General features: G+C 41.7%; 1 protein-coding gene and 1 long non-coding RNA gene across 10 annotated transcripts in view; one reads left to right on the top strand and one right to left on the bottom strand.

Annotated features, from left to right (window-relative positions):
• Positions 1-1,086: 1,086 nt before the first annotated feature.
• Positions 1,087-13,836, bottom strand: LOC120234798. 4 transcript variants are annotated; one of them, XR_005529198.1, is made up of 5 exons: positions 13,666-13,836; positions 4,390-4,608; positions 3,890-3,982; positions 1,869-1,906; positions 1,087-1,198 (listed from the first exon to the last, which is right to left on the bottom strand). It is a non-coding gene; the product is annotated as an uncharacterized LOC120234798 (long non-coding RNA). The 4 variants fall into 4 exon arrangements; XR_005529200.1 differs by lacking the exon at positions 13,666-13,836 and adding an exon at positions 13,552-13,567; XR_005529201.1 differs by lacking the exon at positions 13,666-13,836 and adding an exon at positions 5,314-5,328.
• A 56-nt stretch (positions 13,837-13,892) lies between these two features.
• The window catches only part of UEVLD (UEV and lactate/malate dehyrogenase domains), a 47,444-nt gene continuing 39,010 nt past the window's right edge, over positions 13,893-22,326 (top strand). For 4 of the 6 annotated variants that reach the window (XM_039236784.1, XM_039236785.1, XM_039236782.1 and 1 more), the window contains exons 1-2: positions 13,893-14,035; positions 20,137-20,221. In XM_039236784.1, coding sequence (XP_039092715.1) covers positions 13,988-14,035; positions 20,137-20,221 — 133 coding nt within the window. In that variant the 5' untranslated portion in view covers positions 13,893-13,987. Of the gene's footprint in view, positions 14,036-14,500; positions 14,722-20,136; positions 20,222-22,326 lie in introns of those variants that run through there. The other 2 variants (XM_039236783.1, XM_039236786.1) reach the window with 2 other exon arrangements.

The raw sequence follows: 22,326 nt of genomic DNA, 5'->3' as shown, positions 1-22,326 counted from the left end.
AGTCAACAAAATGTTAACCTACATAACTAAAAAGATGTACTTTGGTGGTAGGGATGCACATCTGAATGATGGAATTATGGGTCATCCCCAAGCAGCCGCAGAATGGGAAAAGTTCCATACAGTTTATTTTAAAAGCACTTGCTCTTGTTGGGCTCTTCACCCCCCAGCACACACACTCCCCCCTCTTAAGATCAGAAAATTCCAAACCACCTCTAGAGAGGCTTATGAGGAATATCCTAGGGCTGAAATACCCAGATTAATTGCATGGGTCTTACACTTAGGCTTCCATACTCGGTCTCAAACTGCATCATGTTGAGAACTGAGCACTGGGCTTTTGTTTCTATGCACGCTGTCCTGTATGAGCGGTTACTGCTAAAAGAAGTATCAGGCACCTTCTTGGCTATTCAGGTGAAGGGGGCACTTGAGCCAAGAGATAGCCAAGATCTTGGATAGTCCAGTTTTAGGTTTGGCTCTTTTCCTTGGCACGTGAAGGCATGTCAAGGAGAAGGCCTGGGTCTTGATCCTGACTCCAACCCAGAGCTGTGCAGTTGGCAAGATACTTGAGCCTTTCAACTTCATTTGTGCCAGTTTGTTAAATGGAGCTCGTGCCCAATTCAGAAGCTTATTATAACAATTAAAATAATGTTTAATTTAGCATCTAGCACCCCATATTGAAATGACGTTCCTTCCCCACACAGTGTAAGCCTTCAGTTCTTGATAACAGCTATGAAAAGGCCACAGAGAAGTATCCCCAAAAGATACTTTTGGTTTAAAGCTGCTGCAATCTCTAGCCTTTTCTGTAACGTATTTTGGACCCTGGAACCTGGACATGGGGGAAAGACTATACCTGGGAACTAGGTCTAAGGAGCTTTAGAGAATTTCTATCCTTAAGGGTACAGAATTAGGGGGCAAACTGAACTAGGTATCTTAGTCTTAATGTCAGTCTTAGAGACTGAAACAGAGGGGACCCAATCATATTCGTCTAACCCAACTACCGCCCCCCCCCATCTCCCTATTTTGAGCTAACGGAATACCAGCTCTTCCCCTTAAAAAGTACAGTAACTTTTTACATAAAATGTGACAAAATAAGGTGCAATTACTTTATGCGAAACCAACAACAGGAACTGTACAGCTGGTCAGGTGAGCTTCAGAGCTGCATGACTTCACCAGGATCATCTTTGCTTACTTCCACCGGGATCTGGGAGGAAAAACGTATGTCAGGCGGGCCTTACTCTAGTGTTTGCTAGAGTGAGAGTGTGGGGCGGAGGTAACCGCCTTCCTTGCCGAGTACAGGCAGAGGTGGTTTTGTCCAATTCCGTCTCTTAATGTCTCTGATCCCAGCTGCCGGGGAGGGCTTAGTCATGTGGGAGGTGACAAGAGGTAGAGGAAGGACAAATATCCAAGGTCTAACAGGAAGAGAGAAGATTTTTAGCACCAGAGCCATTTTATAGACCACCCTTTACTTTATGAAGGAGAGTTAAGTGTGGATTTTAAATCAACTGGTCAGGGCTAATTTAAAAAATGGGACTTAAGACCGATCCCATGAAACGGCCCCTGAGCACAAGACGAGGTCACTCATGTCAGGCAGCTTTGCCTGAGTCATTACCTCTATACCGCCAGGTTATATGAAACTGAAAAATGTAACAGCAAAGATTCTTAGGAAAATATGTATAAAAGACAGACATGAAAGACACAGGGAATGCTCTGTGAGCAACAACAGAAGTAGGGGAGCTACAACCACTTTCTTAATAAAGAGGAGACTATTTGTTTCTAAAGTTACTAGAGTTGGATTTTGATGCTTCGGTCATTGATCTGGGGGAATAAATTTCAAAGTAGGAAGAGAGAACAAAGTTTAAAAGCACACTTACCCCTCCGGGGGGATACTTATATCCTTTCCACATGGTTCCTGCAATGAGAAGCAGCCATAAGACAACAATCATTGTGGGGCTTCCTGCTCAGCTGATGGTATGTGCTGGGGGAAACAGGTGGTTCTGCAAGGTGTGTTCTATTCCTAGTGTCCTGGGAACTGGGCTGTCTTCATTCCAGACCGGAGGGTGGATCGCCCAGCATGACAGCTCCTGGCTGAAGAGCTTCGTGGTCTAGTCTGAACTGAAATGGCTGACCATGGGCATTTTAGGGGGCAGAGCTCAGACACCAATTGTGACATCAGCTCCTGTGACCTTGGAGGGACCCATCAGAGTGAGTGACTATGGGACAATTGGCCAGGATGCCTAGTGTTTGGGGGCCCAGTTCTCTGGTGACTCTACATGGTTAGGATGCAGCTGGCATCAGAACTTTGTCAATTCATCACCTGTCAAAATATAACTATTGCTTTCATGTAATCAGATGCAAAAAGCATGCTATACAAACAAACAAAACAAAACAAAAAATATCCTGGATTAATTTGGAGGATTGGCTAGGTATGCGATGAGCAATTACTTTATATACTATTGTTAGGCTATTCACACACACAAAACAATCTTGCATTTTGTGAAACACCACAGATAAACCCTCATCATATAGTGTTCCCTTCCCTGGAAAGGGAAGAGGAGGAAGATAGGCTGTTCTGCTCATTCCACAGCTGGAGAACCGAGGCACAGAACATTTCCGGTGGCTTGGTCAGGATCAGGGTGGCAGTGGCTCAGCTAAGCAAGTGCCCAGGGCCTCTGTCTACATCCTCACCTCAATCATGGTCTGACCGAGCTGGGTCAACACCTGCATAGAAATTCTGGGGCCACTGGTGGTGGAAAAACCCCTCATACCCTGCTCTCAGTGTACCTGGGGTTGGGACTTAATTCTGCTGCTTTCCAGAGTAGCTTCCCAGAAAACCTGCTCCTGTAATTGGTTTATTACTAAGATTCTCAGAGTAAAGTTTCTTCAACGATGGGAACACTTTTGAAAAAACAGATCTGATCGGGGCGCCTGGGTGGCTTAGTCGGTTAAGCGTCCGACTTTCACTTAGGTCATGATCTCGCGGTTCGTGGGTTCGAGCCCCGCGTCGGGCTCTGTGCTGACTGCCAGCTCGGAGCCTGGAGCCTGTTTCAGTCTGTGACTCCCTCTCTCTCTGACCCTCCCCTGCTCACGCTGTCTCTCTCTCTCCTAGAAATAAATAAAACATTAAAAAAAAACAAAAAAAACAAAAACAGATCTGAGTAAAAGGGAGTGGGAGAGGAGAAACCCATGGGATGTCTGCTAACAGGATACTGCTGTTCATGTTTCCTAAAGGCAGGCCGATCTAGCGGAATGAGCGCAAGAGGCTATTAAGTCCAGAGCACTAGCCTTGCATCCCAGTTTCTCAAAGGGGTTGATTTGCATGGCCTTGGGTAAATAGTTGAGGTTATCGTCACCAGTAAATCTTTGTGGACTGGGTCATTATTTTGCTTAGTTGTTAAGTTGGCATTTAGTAAATGCTTTGCATCAAATGCCTTACATGAATTCCCGGATTGAATTCTTGCAAAAATAGTAAGATACTGAGATATCTCCGTTATACAGATGAAGAAACTGAGGTTTAGAGACAGTAAACCTTCCCAAGGTCACATAGCTAGTGAGTTGCAAAGTTAGGACTTGAACTCAAGTCTTGGGATCTGCCAAAAGGGGCGCTAAAAATGTTGGCCCAACTTATTACAGAATTTGTGAGAAAATAAGTTAATAGACGGGAACAGTCTTTGGAAAGAATAGCAATGAAATGCGCTTAACAAATCTTTGAGCCTTGGCCTGCTGTCCAAAGCGGTGGCCACTAAATTCTCTTTCCCCACCATATATCTCAAACCACTTCCCTTTCAGCAGTTTATTGTTTCCCAGGGGAATATAAACTCCCCACTGAGATTTCAAGGGGTTGTCACGTTCTCTGGAAAGGGAGGAATTGAGTCCAGCAGACCTGACCACTCACTCATAGTTGTGGTTCTTCATCCAAAGTCAGGCTCCTCAGGCGTGTCTTGTTGTCCTGAATAGGCCACTTCTCGTTCCACCTCAGAGTTGGAGGCTGAGTCAGAAAGAAATTTAAAGAAGCGGTTCTACTTGTTGGCCTAGTAGGTAATTGCCTCTGTATGTGACTGTGGCTGTTGGGAGGTCCCACCAATGCCCACCTTCCCTTTCTAGCCAGTGACCACTGATCTACTTTGCTTGAAATCCACTGTCTCCAGCAAACCCCTTATAAATTTGAAATAAGTAATGTTATGTACTCAAGGAGTGGGTGGAACTTAAGGATATCCCAATGGGTTGGGAAGTAGCCCGAGACACTAACTTTGTTCCCACTCCACCCTGACCTCTAATTAGTGATGAGGCCTCAACTATCTTTCCCACTTGGTCAGAAACCCTGGCTGGGAGGGTGAGTCAGAGCCAGGACTGACTACCTACTACCAGGGATTCACAGGCAGGGTCATTACTTACCATGGACTCTGGAAATGTGCCCATGTAACATGCAAGTCCAACAAAAAGCATCCAGCTAAGCACGATCATGATAACAAGTAAAACAATGTCTAAGACACAATTGCACAGTGAAAGGCTATTCACCAAGATCTTGGCAAGGGAGTGTGCTCATAAAACCCTCAGTTGGTAGAGGTCTTGCATGTCCGTTCCAGTCCTTGGCTTCAAAGGATCCGCAACACCCTAGTGGAGAAGTTGGAGTCTAGTAGGCCATTGTGACATCATTGGTCACATGGCCCAGACTCATCACATGTCAGAGATACTGCCCCCAGACCGGTGGCTGAGTAGCAAACTCAACTTTTTGTATGTATTCTCTCACAGCAAACAGGATTATTATCAATTTTTTTTATTTTACTAGTCAGAAGACTTAAGCAGAGAGAGCCCAAGTGACTTGCACTAGGACACCGCTGATGCTCTGTATCAAGGCCAGGACTCAGGGCCCAGCTACCTATTAGGAAGCTGGGCTCCTTCGACTACAGGCAGGGATTGGGTAGGGTGTGTTCCTAGGTCTATGACAGCTGGGAATGGAATAAATGCATTCTAGGAAGTGAGTCATTTCTTATTTCTGTCACTGCAAAGCCCTCATCATCTCAAGGGCTCTGTCACCACCATTTTATACCATTCTTCAATACCTTTGGTCAATAACTCTCTGCTGGTTCTCTTCTCTTGGCCTTCAAAAAGCCACAAGTATCCTTGTCCTTTTCTCATAAAAGCCTCCAACTGATGCTACTGCTCCTTCCTAACTTGTTTCTTAATTTCCTTTTATGACCAAACTTTTTAAACAAGTGGCCCACACTCAAAGCCTTTCTTCCCAATCTCCCCCTTTCCTCCATATATCACATTGTCTTCTGGCCCCCACGCCACTACTTAGATGCTCTCAGAGGTTACCAAAGATCTTTTTGTCCAGTCTAATGACCTCATCTTCATCCCTTTGACCTCCCTGTACTGTCACAATGGACCCTTCTCTCCATCAGAATTCTTCCTACAGACACACCTCCCTATTTATTACTTTGATATCCTCTTTATTTTCATTACTGTTTAAAATTACAAAAATAACAGGTGCTCATTGTAAAACATGGAACCACCCAAAGATATATAAGACAAATTTAACAACCTCCCTCTTTTTTCCCCCTCAAATCCCATCCCCATAATGTACCCAAGCCTGGTGTGTACCCTTCTGCCAAAGAATCCTCCATGAGCTTGCAAACATCAGTACACATGCAGAGGGATATAGAGGGGTTTTGTTCAGTGTTACTTTATTGAAGGTGATCAAATTACCTATGCTACCGTGCAACTTGCTTTTCTCCTGTTAACAATAATACATCATGAACAGCCTCTTGGGTCAATGGATTAAAAAAAAAGAAAAATCTAACCACATTCTTTTTTTTTGTAATAATAAGCTTTATTGAAGCATAAATCACACATGATAAAATACACTCCTTTTTAGTGTGCAGTTGAGGAGTTTTGAAAAACATGTCAATCTTGTAACTACCACCACAATCAGCAGAGAAAAAATTTCAACCATCTCAACAATTTCTCTGTATTCTTTTGCAATTGGTCTCCTCCCCCTTAACTCCTTGCCCCTCAGAAACCATCGATCTGCTTTTGCATTTTCCAGAACTTCACGTAAAGAGAATTATAAGCTCATTCACTGGCTTCTTTCACTGAACACAATGCTTTTGAGATTCATCCATGTTGTGCAGTAGTTTGTCCTGTTTTATTGAGTGAACATATATTCCATTACATGGACATAGCAGTTCATCAATTTACCTGTCAAAGAACATTTGGAATGTTTCCAGTTTGGGGTTATTATGAATAGAGATGTTATAAATATTTGTGGAGTTTTTTGTGTGCGAACATAAGTTTCTCAAAGGTATATACCCAGGAGGGGTATTTGAATCACACGGTAAGTGCCTGTTAAAAAGACTTTATCACCAGTTTTCAACAATTTTACTTCGATCTGACTATGTAATTTTCCACAAGTTTCTTCTATCTGGGGTTCAATGAGCTTCTTAGAACTGTGGGTTTAATGGTCTTCATCAGATTGGAAAAATATTTGGCTAATACTTCTTCGAATAGTTTTTCTGCCTCCCTTTTCCCCTCTGTGACCTCCGGTACGTGTCTAGGAGATCAGTAACCAGGACAAACGTGTCCCAGGGCTTGCTGGTACTCTGTTCATTTTTGAGTCTTTGTTTCTCTTTGTGTTTCATGTTGGATAGTTTCCATTGCTATCTTTTCCAAGTTCATTCATTTTTTTTCCCCTACAGTGTCTTAATCTTCTGTGAACCCCATACGGTACATTTTTCATCTGATGCTGTATTTTTCATGTCTTCAATGTGTGTCTTTTAAAAAGTTTTCATGTTTCTCCATATCATGTTCATGTTTCCCTTTATATCCTTGAGGATTTTTATAAGATTGCTAATAAACATTTTAGGGACTCCACCTGCGAATCTATCATCTGTCATTTCTGGGGTTGTTTTGATGGTTGGTTTTTGTCTTTTCATTATGGGGGATACTTTTCTGCTTCTTTAAATGCCTGGTAACTTTTGGTTGCATGTTCAACATGGTGAATTTTACAGGGCCGTGTGCTGGACTTCATTTCCTTCTTTTCAGTAGTGTGGGACCTTCTTCTGGGATGCTTGGGATCAGTTTGATTCTTCTGAGACTTGTTTTAAGCTTAGTTATGGTGGACAAAGGGCAGCTTTTACCCCGGGGGTAATTATCCCCACTAATGAGCTACCACCCCTCTAATGCCCCCTGAGTGTTCTCTACGATGCTGTGGAATTGTCCACAATGCCTAGCACTTTTGAGAGCTCCCAGAAGTGTTTGGCTGCTGTTTCTGGGTGGTTCTTACCCTGCCTCATGGAGTTTTAGCCTCTCTATGCACCAACTCAGCCAAAGACTTACAAGGACCCCTATGGAGATCTCCAGAGTTCTCTCTCTGTGGAACTCCTCCTTTCCATCCTGCAAATTTCTGGCACTCTGGCCTCCTTTGTACCCTGGTATCTTTCTTTACAACTCAGCAAGACTAGTCTTGGTTTAGGTAACCCCACTGTGCTAGAATCTGAAAACTGCTTCCAGGCAGTAGGCTGGGGCAACTGTAAGGCTCATCTCCTTTATTTCTTGTCTCTCAAAGTTTACTGTCTTGTGCAGCTTCTTAAGCAAGATCTGAAAACAATTGTCTCATAGATTTCGTGCACTTTTCTACTTGTTTATGGAGAGACGGCAACTCCTGTAGCAGTTGGTCCTTAGGCTGAAGCAGAAGTCTAACTTATCTTTTTTTAATTCCTGCATAATACTCCACATTTATTTCCTCTTTCTCCTCATGATGAATAGGTAAGTCAAGAGACAGAAACTACATAGTAAATTCAACAGAGAAAGTTTAATAAAAAGAATTATTAACTAAGAAAAAGGTAGAAAGCTCCACATAATACAGAAATAGCATATCTAAGGAGCAGCTACCACATCTAGGGCTGAGGCAAAGCACCCAAGGAAGAAACAAACTTGGAAGAGTTGCTCACCTCCAGGGCTGAGATCCAAAACTTGTTGAATAAGGGGTGGCCATGACCAACCGGGTGGTAGAGAAATCCAGTAGGCTGTAGGCCAGACCCGACAATTAGACAACGACCCTAGGTGCTGGTGGAATTGGCCAGGAAGTCTCCAGAGGGGGTTCTGGGAGATTTACTGATCACTGCTGACAATCTAGCTTCTGGGTCTGCCAGCAGAATACACCAGGGAGCCACCGTGTGGGGTGCTGGTGGTAGAACTCAGTGGCAAACTGTTTCAGTGTCAGGGGTACCATGGAAACTCAATGGAAAACAGTCCATAGAGACGCCATTGAAACTCAACAGGGGTGAGCACCACTGGATAGCCCCTATGTGCCACCGGCAGCCACACAGCAAAAGAACACAAGCACACTGGAACCAGGAAGAGAAGTTTCTTCCTCCTACAATATCCCCCCAAGGCTCTCTATTGACAAAACTTAGTATCATGCCCACTAGCAAGGAAAAAATGTTTACAAGGTCCGGCTCTCTTACAACAGAGCAAGCTGTGAATGGTGGACTCGGTGGACTCGGAGCTGAAGGGCAATATCTTCATAGCTGGCACAATGTATATTTCGGTTTCTCCAATTTTTTTACCACCATAAACCATGCTGTAATTGCTAAACAAAATTCCTTCAACAATTTCTTAGAGCATTGCCAGTTTTTTTACTTGTTAACCGGTAAAGCAGCAAGATAACAAAAAGGGTATGCCAGACCAGATAGAGTATGAAAACAGAGAGGCCATATAAAATCCTTACAAGAAAATAACTAGTTTAGGAAAGAAAGATTACAATTTCTTTTCTTAAGAAATAGAGCCACCAACGACGGAGGATGTCTGTGGAAGGATCGCCTGAGATGCAGGCCAATGAACAACAAAAGTTCCATGCATCTAAGTAAAAGATACTGGCTTTTGATGCACCCATTTTACAAATTTTTCATGAGGTCCAAGTTGCCTATTTTTTCCTTTGTTGCCTATGCCTTTGGTGTCACAGCCAAGAAATCACTGTCAAATCCAATGTCATTAAGTTTTTTTCCCCAATGTTTTCCTCCAAGAGTTTTATTGTTTTAGGTGTTACATTCAGGTCTTTGATCCATTTTGAGTTCACTTTTGTATATGGTGTTAGATAAGGGTCCAATTCATTCTTTTTTCTTTTTTTTTTTTAGGTTTATTTACTTTGAGAGAAAGAGAAAGTATACGAAGGAGGAAAGAAGGGGCAGAGAGCTAAAGAGAGAGAATCCCAAGCAAGCTCCATGCTCAGCACAGAGTCTGACTGCAGGGCTCAATCTCATGACTGTGAGAAGATCATGACCTGAGCCGAAGTCAAGAGATGGATACTGAACCGAATGAGCCCCCAAGTGCCCCAAATAAGGGTCCAATTCATTCTTGCACATGGACATCCAGTTTTCCCAGCATCATTTGTTGAAAAGACTGTCCTTTCCCCCATTGAATGGTCTTGGCACTCTTGTCAAAAATCATATGACTACGTATGCAAGGATTTCTTTCTAGGCTGTCTATTCTATTAGTGAGGTACTTAGAGAAGTCAAAATCACAGAGATAGAAAATAGAATGAGAGGGAAGAATGGAAAGATATTATTTAATGGATATAGAGTTGTGGAGATAAAAAGCATTATGGAGATGAACAGTAGTGATGGCTGGGCAATATTATGAATGCATTTAATACCACTGAACTGTATACTTTAAAATGGTTAAGAGAGTAAATCATCTTTTATGTGTATTTATCACAATTTAAAAATGGGGGAAATCGAAGTAAATGATAAGGAATCATCCATCTGGGGTGCCTGGGTGGCTCAGTTGGTTAAGCGTCTGACTTGGGCTCAGGTCATGATCTCATGGTTTGTGGGTTTGAGCCCCACGTCGGGCTCTGTGCTGACGGCTAGCTCAGAGCCTGGAGCCTGCTTCAGATTCTGTAACTCCCTATCTCTCTGACCCTCCCCTGCTCATGCTGTTTCTCTCTCTCTCTCTCAGAAATAAATAAACATTAAAAAAGAAAAATTAAAAAAAAAATAAAAGGATACATGCGTCTGATATTTAGAATACCAGGGTTTCATCCCTGAACAGTATGTCTGTCAGGACCAATAACTATGAAAGCAAAGGGTATAAATAGAGATCAGAAGCAGAGCACCAAGAAAAAAAAATCTAATTTTAAACAAGCCATTCTTGTGATTTTTCTCCAGCTGCAAACAAAGATGCAGAATCTACACTTCTCTCTTTTCTTAGTTTGGGGATCTTCTTTTTTCCTTTTAATATAATTAACATTTTCTTACGTGTATCTTGGGTACTTTTTTTTTCTCTAAGACAAATTTCCCAACATCAGGTTACAGAGTCAAAGGTATATCACATTACTTCGCTCAAAGGTTGTAGCAAATTATGCTCACACCAACTACATTTGAGTTTCTTAAACTAGGATCCAGGAACGGGCTTCAGTGAATTCATGAACATTCCTGAAATTGACACAAAATGGATCGCATATGTTGGCATTTACATTTTCCTGGGTACAAATCTGTATCTTTCAACAGATTTTTTTTTTAAGTCTGAAACTCAAATAAGGCTGAAGACTAGTACAGTATCCTATCTTCTCCCTATGGCTGTGGTTACCCTAGACTTTCATTCATTCAGCCAACTTACCAAATACTAGAAGAATGAAGACATGCATAAATTCAGGCATGCTAGGCACTGGGAATACAGAGATAAATGAGATTTGACAGCTATCTGCCTGTCTTTGGGGACAGAAAGAGGGGAGGAGATGGAAGTAGTTGGCTATGATAAAATATCCCAGGCAGGCATTAAGCCACAAAGCAAGGAAGATACAGTGTGTTTGGGGAAAAGTGAGTTTCAGCCTGGTTAGATTACAGGACCTAACACTGACAATTTCTGGATGTGAGGGGGTCCTCCCAGAAGTCAGCCAATGTTTGCACTACCCGATCTTCCTCTTATGACTAAGTACCAACAGGAACAGAATTCCAGTTTCCTAGAGAATACCAACCACAAAATTTCATCACAACTTCACACACACACAGAGAAGCTGTAAAATGCAGACATTAGGACATGATCTCTGACACCACCTTCTGCAATAATTTAACCTGAGTCTTGGTTTCCCTAACTGTGAAATGGAGCCAATTATACCATATATCCTCTGTTTTCAGGGACATACCTTTTCACATTTTAGCTCTTTTCAAATAGGTATAAGTGTTAAAATAGGTAATTGTATTTAATTTTATAATCTTTTCTCTCCTGGAACATTGTCAATACATCTCTTATTCAATAGGATCTCAGAAACAAGGAAACAGGTAATACAACACTAAACCTCAATTTCCTCACCAGTAGAAATGAGATGATTCTATCTAGGTCATAGAGCTTTGTGAAGATTGACTGTGATAAAGCACATAAAACTCTTAGCAATGTACCTTCCAAACAGGAAATGATGCCCCCCCCCCACACACACACACTGGCATTAAGTGCTCACAGTACTAAGAAGTTGTTCATAATGACTAAACCAGAAGAGAATCAGCTGTTTGGATGGAAGGTGTCTTCTATAAAAGGCTCTTTTATAAAAAGACAGAAGAACCTTGCTCAAACCTCATTTCTACTGTGGTATCTTTTCCTTGATTCATGGATTTCTGACAAGATCTACTAGATCCTAGAGGCCCTGGAAGTCCTATTGTTTCCAAGGGTTGTTAGATCTGCGTGAAGTGCTCTTATAGGCCTCTTATCTTTCCATCTTCTTATCTTTTCCTCACCTCCTACCTGGTCCTCTGGCTTCCTCTCTTGTGCCACACACAGTCTCTTCACAATGCAGCTGTCAGACCTATTCTTTTAAAATTTAGATCACATCACTTCTCTGTTCAAAATACTCCAGGGCCTTCCTCTTTCTCTCAGGGTAAAAGCCTAAGAAAGAAAACAGCAGCCCCCTAACATCTGGGAACTGGTCTGACTCAGCTAGGAAAGCTCTCGGTGTTGCTAGAAGCTGGCACTCACAGCTAGGCTGTTATTCTCCTGGTGGATAAAACAATCTCACAGAATACAAACATCAGACAGGGTCACTCAGACCATGATAAAACGAGACAAAATAAAGCCACATCATAATCTTGTCTAAGCAGAGACAAATCAAGGTCATGGTGCAGCCCATGTAATACCAAGCATCCTCTTCTCTCTGCTAATGAGTAACTGTTACGTCTTTACCAATTACTGCTTTATCCTTGCTCCAGTTTGCCCATCTTATATTTGAGATATCTAATCACAGAATTGTCTCTGCTTTCTCATAGCAACCAAGCCAAAGTGAAAGGTCACGTCATCACACCCTCCCCAAAGTCACCCAAAGCTCCAATACTACAATCCTATGGTAGGTTCCTCTAACGCTGCCTTCCTGAGCAGTCCCCCTGGTTTTCCATAGTGTCGGCGCTCCCACTGCAAGGAGTAATCAGCCCAACCTGTTTAATTAAGTGTGGGTGTGTTCCAGATGCGCGCAGGCTGGAGGATATTAACAAGAAAGAGTCACCAAGGTCTACAAAGGCACCAAAGCGGTTCTCAGACTTCACCATGCATTAGAATCACCTAGGTTTGTAATAACTGTTTGAATCCCCCTTCTCTCGAGTTTCTGATTCTCTAAGTCTGGGGATGGGGTCTTAGAATCTTTCTTACAAGTTCCAGGTGATGCTGAGGGTAAGTCTGGGGGCCACACTGGAAGAATCACCTCTCTAAACCATCTGTGGCTTCACCCTTATTTCTCTGACTTTGCCTACTACTGTTTCCTCACCTCTTACTTCATTCTACTCCAGCCTCACTGGCCCCCTTGCTGTTTTGAATGCACCGCTGTCTTAGGACTCTGCTCTGAATGCCCTCTAATATATAACGCTTACTCTCTCTCCTGTTAAGGAGACCACCCTGATCTCCTTACCCTGCCCTTAAAAATTTATTCCCCACAACACTTGATTACCTTCCAGCATACAATCTAATTTACTTATTATATGTATTGTTTTGCTCTCCTCCTGATGAAAGAATGATAGCCTTAGGACAGGTGATATTTTTGTCTATTTTGTTCACTGCCTTATCCCAGGACCTAGAACAATATCTAGCAAGTAGTCAATGCTGAGCAAAAGTTTGTTGAATGAATAAATGCCCAGTTCAGCCCCTACTTTCTTCTCCTAATTGAGTCACAGCATTCCTGCCTTTGGCTCTCCCGGTAAATACAATTACCGCCCTGCTTACCCACCCTCCTGACAGTTTCAGGATCTATTTCCTGAGACTTTTTAAGCCCAGTGGCTCAAGCCAGGGATAATGCAGGTAAGTAGTTCACAAATCAAGGACACCAGACACGCCGCAAATTGCCTTCTCTCTGTATACACCTCCTCTCTTGTTCTCAAACTCTTTCCGACCTAGCTTTTTCCTCTCTACCACCAACAGTGACGGCGCCCCACCTTAAAAAAAAAAAAAAAAAAAAAAAAAAAAACAACTCCTCCCCGAATGCTGCACCAACCCTCACGTCTCCCAGTTTTTCGACAAGCTCCTCCTGACTCCATTTTCCCTTTCTAGCTCCCTGAAATTCTGCTTTTCAAGTTCTGTTACCTCTTCCTTCCTAAATCGAAATACAATTTTTGGTCTTGATCTTTCTTGATACTCTGCTGAATTTAACACACCCTTCCAGAAACTCTCTTCCAAAACAGCGCGAGTTGCTTCTACCTCCTTTTACTGCTTCTCCTCGGGTCCTTCCTATTCCTCTCCTTACAGATGTCCCCAAGTTTCCTTCCAACAAGCTGGGTTGTGCCCCCCGGGCGCTAACGCCTTTCCGACGGCGCTCAGGGTCCACGTTGGGAAGCTGGTTAGACTCCCTGGAGGAGAGGCCACTGAGCTTGGGCGTTGGACGCGGGCGGACTTTCGAGCCTGGGAAGGGGCGTGGCCTTGGACAGTTCTGAGAGGCTTGGACCTCGGCGGCCTCCGTCCGGGAACCGGCACGGAAGGAGGTCCACGGCCTGGGGTCGCGCCGCCTAGGTCCGGGACGTGGATGGACATGGAGTTCGACTGCGAGGGTCTCAGACGGCTCCTGGGCAAGGTGCAGGCAGCCCGCCGGGCCGGGTCTGGGGGTCCGGGGTGTCGGGACTGGGCAATCTCCTCGTGGGGTTTCCCAGTCTAGTCGCGGCGTTTGGAGCGGATGCGGGCTGCCTAGAAGCCGGCTCTGGGGAGTGGTCCCCGGGAGGCCGCGGGCCTCTCCCTTCGGAGCCGAGCATCTCTGGGGCGCGAGCTGTGGCTCTGCCCACGACTCCGAAACTCCTGGTCTCCACTCGGTGAGATCTCACGCCACCAGCGTTTCGGGGTCTTAAACAGCTCCCTGCGCTCGCCTGTGCCTTTAACCACGCCTTTCTCTCCACTGAAACGGCCTGCCCCTTTTTTCTTGCTTTGCACTCCTTTCTGAGATTCAGCTCAGATGTCACTCCCTGCAAGATAGAATCACGCCCTTCGCTCTGCTTGCCTTCGGAAGTGTGGATTATCACATCGTGGAGTAATTATTTATTTACAGTTATTTACTCATGCGGTGGACTCTGACGGCAGAGAAGGTGCTGGTGCCCTTCCCTAGCACTGTGCCTCACCGCAGTGAATGAAAGTCTTGAGTAGATACAGGAATGAAGACAGGGCTTGAAGGCCCAGAAGAGATCCTCTTAATGTTGAAAGGGTTGAGCGGCAGGCCTGACCCAGAAGTCTAACCTACGTTTCTAGGGCATGACTAGCTCCAGTTTCCAGGTTAGTGCAGGCTCGTGGTCCAGTCTCTTTGACTTCCCACCAATGCATATTCTTTTCACCAGCTTCCTAGTTAAGTGATTTTTAATGCTTCCTTAAAGGTTCCCCATGCGGAACCCATAGACGTACGCCGCTTTGTGGGATTTGACTCTTTTGGGGCAGCTAGTACATCTGTGCGAGGTTGTGAAGCCTCATGATTAGAAATGTTTATTTAATTGATTTGGATGATTTTATCTACTGTGACAGGTGTAGATGTATCATCTTGTAGGAAGAGAAGTATCATGCTTACGATTACACCCTTTGTGTCTCCTCAGAGAACCGCTCGATCAAGTTTTTTAAGAAGGGGAAAATGATGTATTTATTGTTCGGTGGGAAGAGCTGTTAAAGTTGAGAGGGAAAAAAAGAACTTCATAATTTTTCCCTCGTTAGATTAGCATAAATTAAGATAATTCAGATGATTTGGAGGATGAACTTGCCTCAGCCACACTGCTGGTGGTTAAATGGTTATTTAACCATCTGGAAGAACAATTTGGCCTTGTTAATTTGATTATGAGGGTTTTATATCCCCTCTGCATCTAGGTGGCTACCATAGGGAATTCATAGTATATGAAGCAACAGATATTTGCTGAATTGTTCTAACTAAAAATTAGAAACAACCAAATGTACATTAACAGAAGGAAGGATAATTCGTTGTATATTCACACAACGAAAACATTACTATGTGGCATTGAAAATGAATGAGCTACAATATGCAACAATACAAACTAATCTTAGAGACATGATGTTGTGTGAAGAAAATTGGAGGTTATATGCAAAACTGTGTTATGATAAAGCCAACAAAATTAAAATTAAAAGGTAAACAGTAAATATAAATACTAAATACTGTGTTGTTTAGGGATGCACACACACATGCATGATAAAACCAGAAGACAAAAGCAGAGAAAAGTGAAGATACGATTCAGGGGAGGCAGTTGAATGGGTGAGAGGAGGACTCAGACAGATGTAGTGGTGTTGGAGAGGGCTGTGCTATCCAGTATGGTATCCAGTAGCCACAAGCGGCTTTTTGTCAAAATTAGATGAAATTAAAAATTGAGTTTCTCAGTCACACCAGCCACAATTTAATGGTCAGTAGCCACTACTATATTAGATCTGTCGCACATAGATCTTGTCCATCATGGCAGAAAGTTTTGTTAGACATTACTATTCTAAGTCATGTGTCAGTTGGTGCATGGCTGTTCAGTCTTCAAAATTAGTGTATATGTTTGTGTATGCATATGTGTGTGTGTGTGTGTGTGTGTATATATATATATATATATACACATGTGTATATACTCTTTAATTTGCTTTAAATATTAAGTTTAGAAAGACTATCTGGTTCCCCAATTCCTATTTCCCACATTCGTAGTTGGATTACCTTGGACAGGTAACTTAACCTAGATTTGCTCTGCTCACTCATAGAATAGTAAGGTTGAACTTGATCTGTAAGATACCTTCCTGTTAACATTTTTTTGAACGTTTTTGTTTTTATTTTTGAGAGAGAGAGCTAACGGGAGGAACAGAGGGAGAGAGAGAGAGAATCCCAAGCAGGCTCCATACTGTCAGCGCAGAGCCTGACGCGGGGCTCAAACCCATGAACTGTGTGATCATGACCTGAGCTGAAATAAAGTTGAATGCTTAATCAACTGAGTCACCCAGGCGCCCCCTGTTAACATTTTTTTTAATGACATGATGCCACAAAGTATTCCTCAGTGTGTCCTATATTTGAACATAGGTCCTGTAAGAATACTCTTATGCACTTTTTATACATATAAGTGTACTAAATAAAAATACTGTAGTATAGCAGATAAAACTAAAATTTTAGTAACTTCTCAAGTTTTCAGTGTTACTGACTTTTACGACAGTATAATTGCTTTAGCTTTAGAATCTCACAGGCCAATTTTCCTCTTTAGTGGCATGCCTCTGCCCTTTAAGCACATGGGATTGTCTGAGGCACATTTCCTTAGAGAATGTTATGCAGACTTCTCTTAGGTGATATAGGAACAGTAATAGAATGTGTGTCTTAATATTACACTAAGAAGATACTGTGTTTCATATATAGTAAAAATGATGTGAAAAAAAATTTTAGGAAAAATAAAGCAGGACTGTTTATTTAGGTGTCAAAAAGGCAAATCACATATTTGACTAGTAGTGACATTTGGGTATTCAAGCCCTAAGGAAGAGTGCTTTTGCCCTCTTTTGAAAACTTTTATAGCAGTTTTGCAATTAAATCTATTCTGGTATATATCCCTACGCAGCCATTAATAATCACATTCTCATAGGACATTAAAGATGTACAGAACAGCTTATAATTTTCAGTCGGAAGCAAAACAAAAATTGTTTTTGTTCATAATAAATGAATATTTCAGCTGACAACAGTGCAACCTTCTGTACATTTGTGGGATGATTCCATTCACTTTTGTTTATGCTGAGTCAGGGACCCTGAATCTGGGACTCATTTCACCCTGCTGTGTTTAATACTGATCAGTTCTTAGTTTTAATGCCCAGTCCTGTGGCTCATACTCGTATAAATCTACTTCTTTGCTAACTCCCAGCCAGGCAGCCTTTATTTATCAGAGGCATACCCTGTGCTAAAGTGCTGTGGGGAGGTACAAAGATGAGGAAGAGATGATTCCTGCTCTCAAGTTGTTAATAATCATGGGCTTTCTCTTCTGCCAAATTCTTTCCCATCTTAAAATGATCTTCCCCCTTACCTCTCATTTTTTTTTGTTTTTGTTTTTGTTTTATTTATTTTTGAGACAGAGACAGAGCATGAGTGGGGGAGGGGCAGAGAGAGAGGGAGGCACAGAATCTGAAACAGGCCGCAGGCTCTCAGCTGTCAGCACAGAACCTGATCTGGGGCTCAAACCCACGAACTGTGAGATCATGACCGGAGCCGAAGTTGTACGCTTAACTGACTGAGCCACCCAGTTGCCCCTCATTTTCTATACTGTTCTAGACTCTAATGCAAATTGTAGACAGCTATTGCTGGAGGCCTTTCCTTAACTTAGAAATGCTTTATGTCGGTTCATCATTTCCTGTCTATACTTACTATTGTATATGTTTTAATATCTCACTTTTCCATATATTAATCATAAAGTGTTCATATGTACCTGTTGAAGTTGGTAGGCAGTGGAGCCGTATCTCTTTTGCAAATGAAAAACTTAGGCTCAGAGAGAGGAAACAGGATCCATTGGCAGTCATCCCCATTTCTAATCTCCCATAGTGCTAGTCCCCCACTAATCTACTTTCTGTTTCACTGATATTCCTGTTCTGGATATTCCTTATACAAATCATATAATATGTGACCTTTTGTGTCTGATTTCTTTCACTTAGCATAAGCGTTTTCAAGGTTCATCCATGTTGTAGTGTGTATCAGTTCTTTATTCTTTTTATGGCTGAATATTACATTTTGTGGATCTATTACATTCTATTTATCCATTCATCAGTTGATGGAGATTTGGCTTGTTTTCACTTCTTGGCTATTAGAAATAATGCTTCTTTGAACAATAGTGCACATGGTTTTGTGTGGACATCTGTTTCCACTCCTCTTGGTTATGTACCTCAGCGGAATTGCTGGTCATGCAGTAGCTCTATGCTTTATCTTTCGAAGGACTGCCAGACTTTTCCAAAGTGCTGTACCATTTTTCCACCAGCACATTGGCTTATATATACAGGGGTTCTGACTTCTTCACATCCTTTCCCATACTTGCTATTTTCTGTGTTTTTACTGTAGCCAGTCTTTTAATTATAGTATGCATCCTCCAACTCTTCTGATCTTTTGCAAGATTGTTTTTGGCTATGCTGTCTCTTGCATTTCCATCTGAATTCTTAAAAATTTATTTAAATTCAAGTTAGTTAACATACAGTGTAGTATTGGTTTCCAGAGTAGAACCCAGTGATTCATCACTTACTTGTGACACCCAGTGCTCATCCTAACAAGCGCCTTCCTTTTAGCCTATCCCCACCCACCACCCCACCAGCAACCCTCAGTTTGTTCTCTGCCTTTAAGAGTTTCTTATGGTTTGCTTCCCTCTTTGTTTTTATCTTATTTTTCCTTCCCTTCCCCTATGTTCATTTGTTTTGTTTCTTAAATTCCACATATGAGTGAAATTATATGATATTTGTCTTTCTCTGACTGACTTATTTTGCTTAGCATAATACGCTCTAGTTCCATCCACATTGTTACAAATGGCAAGATTTCATTCTTTTTGATGGCTGAGTAATATTCCATTGTATATATTTACCACATCTTCTTTATCCATTCATCAATTGATGAGCATTTGGGCTCTTTCATAATTTGGCTATTGTTGAGAGTGCTGCTATAAACATTGGGGTGCATGTGCCCCTATGAATCAGCACTCCTGTATCCTTTGGATAAATACCTACTAGTGCAGTTGCTAGGTCATAGGGTAATTCTATTTTTAATTTTTTGAATTTCAAGTATGGCTTGTAAATTTTTGCAAACAAACAAAAGCCAGTTGGGGTATAGGTAAGGATTGTTGATTATTGAATCTGTTGGGGAATATTGCCATCTTAACGATAGGAAGTCTTCTGATCTATTAACAAGGGATGGTTTTCTTTTACTTAGATATTCATTAATTTCTTTCAACAATGTTTTTTACCTTTTACACTAAGTTTTACATATTGTCATTCAAATTATCTCTAAGTAGTGTTTTCATTTTCATACTATTGCAGATGTAATTGTTTCCTCAAATTCATTTTGAGATTGATAAGAGATTCTAAACATACTTCTTCTTTCCTTCATTTAATCTCCAGCACAAGTCTAGGAGGTGGCTCTTTCTCTTTGCAAACAAGGAAATCAGTTCAAAGAAGTTAAATGCTTTTGCTGAGGTAGTATTTGCGGGAGTACATCTGGATGAATGAGGAGGCGGTTCACTCGACTTGACTGCAAGCCCTTGAATGCTGTCTGTTCTCCCTTTGAAACCCAGGATGCAGCGCCAGGAGGTTTAGGAGGGGAACTGAAGGTGTCTCAATCCTTGAGGGAGGTATTCAAGAATGAGCCTTGGATCTTAAACAGCGGTGTCAGGGGTGGTGCCCCTGCCCTATTTCTTAAGCTTTCAGGAGGTATTCGGAGATTTAGTTTGATTTAGTGATGCAAGGCCCAGGTCCAGAGTTTGAGCTCTGGCTTCAGTCTTTAACTGTCTAAGTCAGCAAGTTATTGTGATTCTCTACCTTTTAGTCATAAGCCCTGCTACTTACTTCATGGGGTCATTATTAAAACGAGTAAATCACATGCTATCCATGTTCATAAAACTCAGAGCCCGGGACCTAGCACATGGTGTTCTGTTCAGTGTTCATTGTAATTGCTCTGCTGCTCGTAGCTTGGTTCTTACTCTGTTCTCACCTTTCTCTTTTCAGTACAAGTTCAGAGATCTAACTGTGGAAGAACTAAAGAACGTAAATATGTTTTTCCCACATTTCAGATATTCCATGGACACCTATGGTAAGAGTCATAACCTCTAGTATTAACTACAGTAAATTGTTAATTATTCTTAGAGAGCTACATAATTATAATTTCTCATTTCTCTCCTTTATCCCCTGATTTTGAACTATACTTTGCAAACTGTGGTTTCTGAGGAAATTTAAGCTAATACAACTTATATTGTATTAGTTTTCTGTTGCTGCCATCACAAGTTAGCAAAAATGTCCAGGCTTAAATACAAAAAACAAACTGGTGGTTGCCAGAGGGTAGGTGGGAGGCTGGATGAGTGAAAGAGAGAAAGGGGTGAAGAGAGAGAAAGGGGATCATTTACCTTGATGAGCACTGAGAAATGTGTAGAATTGCTGAATCGTTATATTGTACATCTGAAACTAATGTAACATTGTGTGTTAATTATACTTTAGTATAAATAAACAAACAACAACAACCAATCAGTATAAATTTATTAGTAGCTTAAAAAAGCGCAAGTTTACTGTCTTAGAGTTCTGTAGGCTAGAAGTCCAACATGTCTCTTTAGGTTAGACGTTTAGACTAAAATCAGAGTGTTTGCAGGTCCTAATTCCGTTCTGGAGGCTCTGGCAGAGAATCTAATTCTTTGCCTTTATTATTACTAAATTTTTTTTAGTTTATGTATTTCTTTTAGTAATCTTTACACACAAGGTGGGGCTTGAACTCACCACCTCAAGATCAAGAGTCACATGTTCCACTGACTGATCCACCAAGGCGTCCCTCCTTGCCTTTTTAATTTTATTTATTTATTTTTTAATTTTTTAACGTTTATTTATTTTTGACACAGAGACAGAGCACTAGCTGGGGAGGGGCAGAGAGAGAGGGAAACACAGAATCTGAAACAGGCTCCAGGCTCTGAGCTGTCAGCACAGAGCCTGACGCAGGGCTTGAACCCGCAGACCGCAAGATCGTGACCTGAACCCAAGTTGGACGTTTAACCAACTGAGCCACCCAGGCGCCCACTTCCTTGCCCTTTTTAGTTTCTAAAGGTTACCCACGTTCTTTAGCTTGTGATCTCTTTCCTCCATCTTCAAAGCTAGCAGTGTTGCATGTCTCTGACCATTCTTCTATAGTTGTATCTCTGCTGTCAAGGACCGAAGTGATTAGCTTAGGCTTACTCCAGTAATATAGGATAATTTCCCTATCACAGGATTCTTAACTTAATTGCATCTAAAATGTCTCTTTGCCATGCAAGGTAATATATTCACAGGTTCCTGGTTCTGCCTACCACATAAATGGTTGAGTCTGAATTATTAATAATAATAAAAGTTTTAGTTATCTTATCCACTTATAGTTATGGAAGAAAGATTTTACTTCATTGTCTTTTAAAATTTCTGACCACAAACCATGCTTTGAAAATGAATTTTAGGGGTCCCTGGGTGGCTCAGTCGGTTGAATGTCTGGCTTCAGCTCAGGTCATGATTTAACGGTTTGTAGGTTTGAGCCCCTCATCGGGCTCTGTGCTGACAGCCCAGAGCCTAGAGCCTGCTTCAGATTCTTTGTCTCCCTCTCTCTCTGCCCCTCCCCCACTCAGACTCTGTCTCTGTTTCTCTCTCTCTCTCAAAAATAAGTAAACATTTAAAACAATTTTTTAATGCATTTTATATCCTGACTCCATAGACACCTAACTGAAATACTGTGCACACTCTGACATTTTCTGTTCCATTCCATTTCATTTAAAAACAAATGCTGTTTGAGATTCACAAAATTGATCTTAAGATCCACAAATTAGTCCAAACACACAGTTTTCAAAAACTTGTTTATTCTACATGGGTATGTTTTATGTTAGAATTAGTTGAGTCAAGAAATGTATCTAATTCAGGTTTATAGATTAGAAATTTTGAGGCATTCTTAAAGTATTCCTTGGGGATAGCTAATTTCACATGTGGAAGGAATTATTAAATTCTAGCCCATCTGTGACTGGCGTATCTTGATCAGCACCTCATTCTACCATGCTGCATAAATGCGTGGGGTAAGGGATATAACAGCTACTTTTTGTTGAATGCCAGATATGTTTCCACATGTTTTATCTATATTATCTTACATATTTTTTACAACCCAAGCTGTGAGGTAAGATAAAATCAAAAGAACAATTTCAA

Source organism: Hyaena hyaena, unplaced genomic scaffold, assembly GCF_003009895.1.
Source record: "Hyaena hyaena isolate Hyena2069 unplaced genomic scaffold, ASM300989v1 scaffold_116, whole genome shotgun sequence".
Lineage (NCBI taxonomy): Eukaryota > Metazoa > Chordata > Mammalia > Carnivora > Hyaenidae > Hyaena > Hyaena hyaena.
The sequence above is the reverse complement of the archived record's forward strand: the minus strand, read 5'-3'. Positions and strand labels throughout refer to the sequence as shown.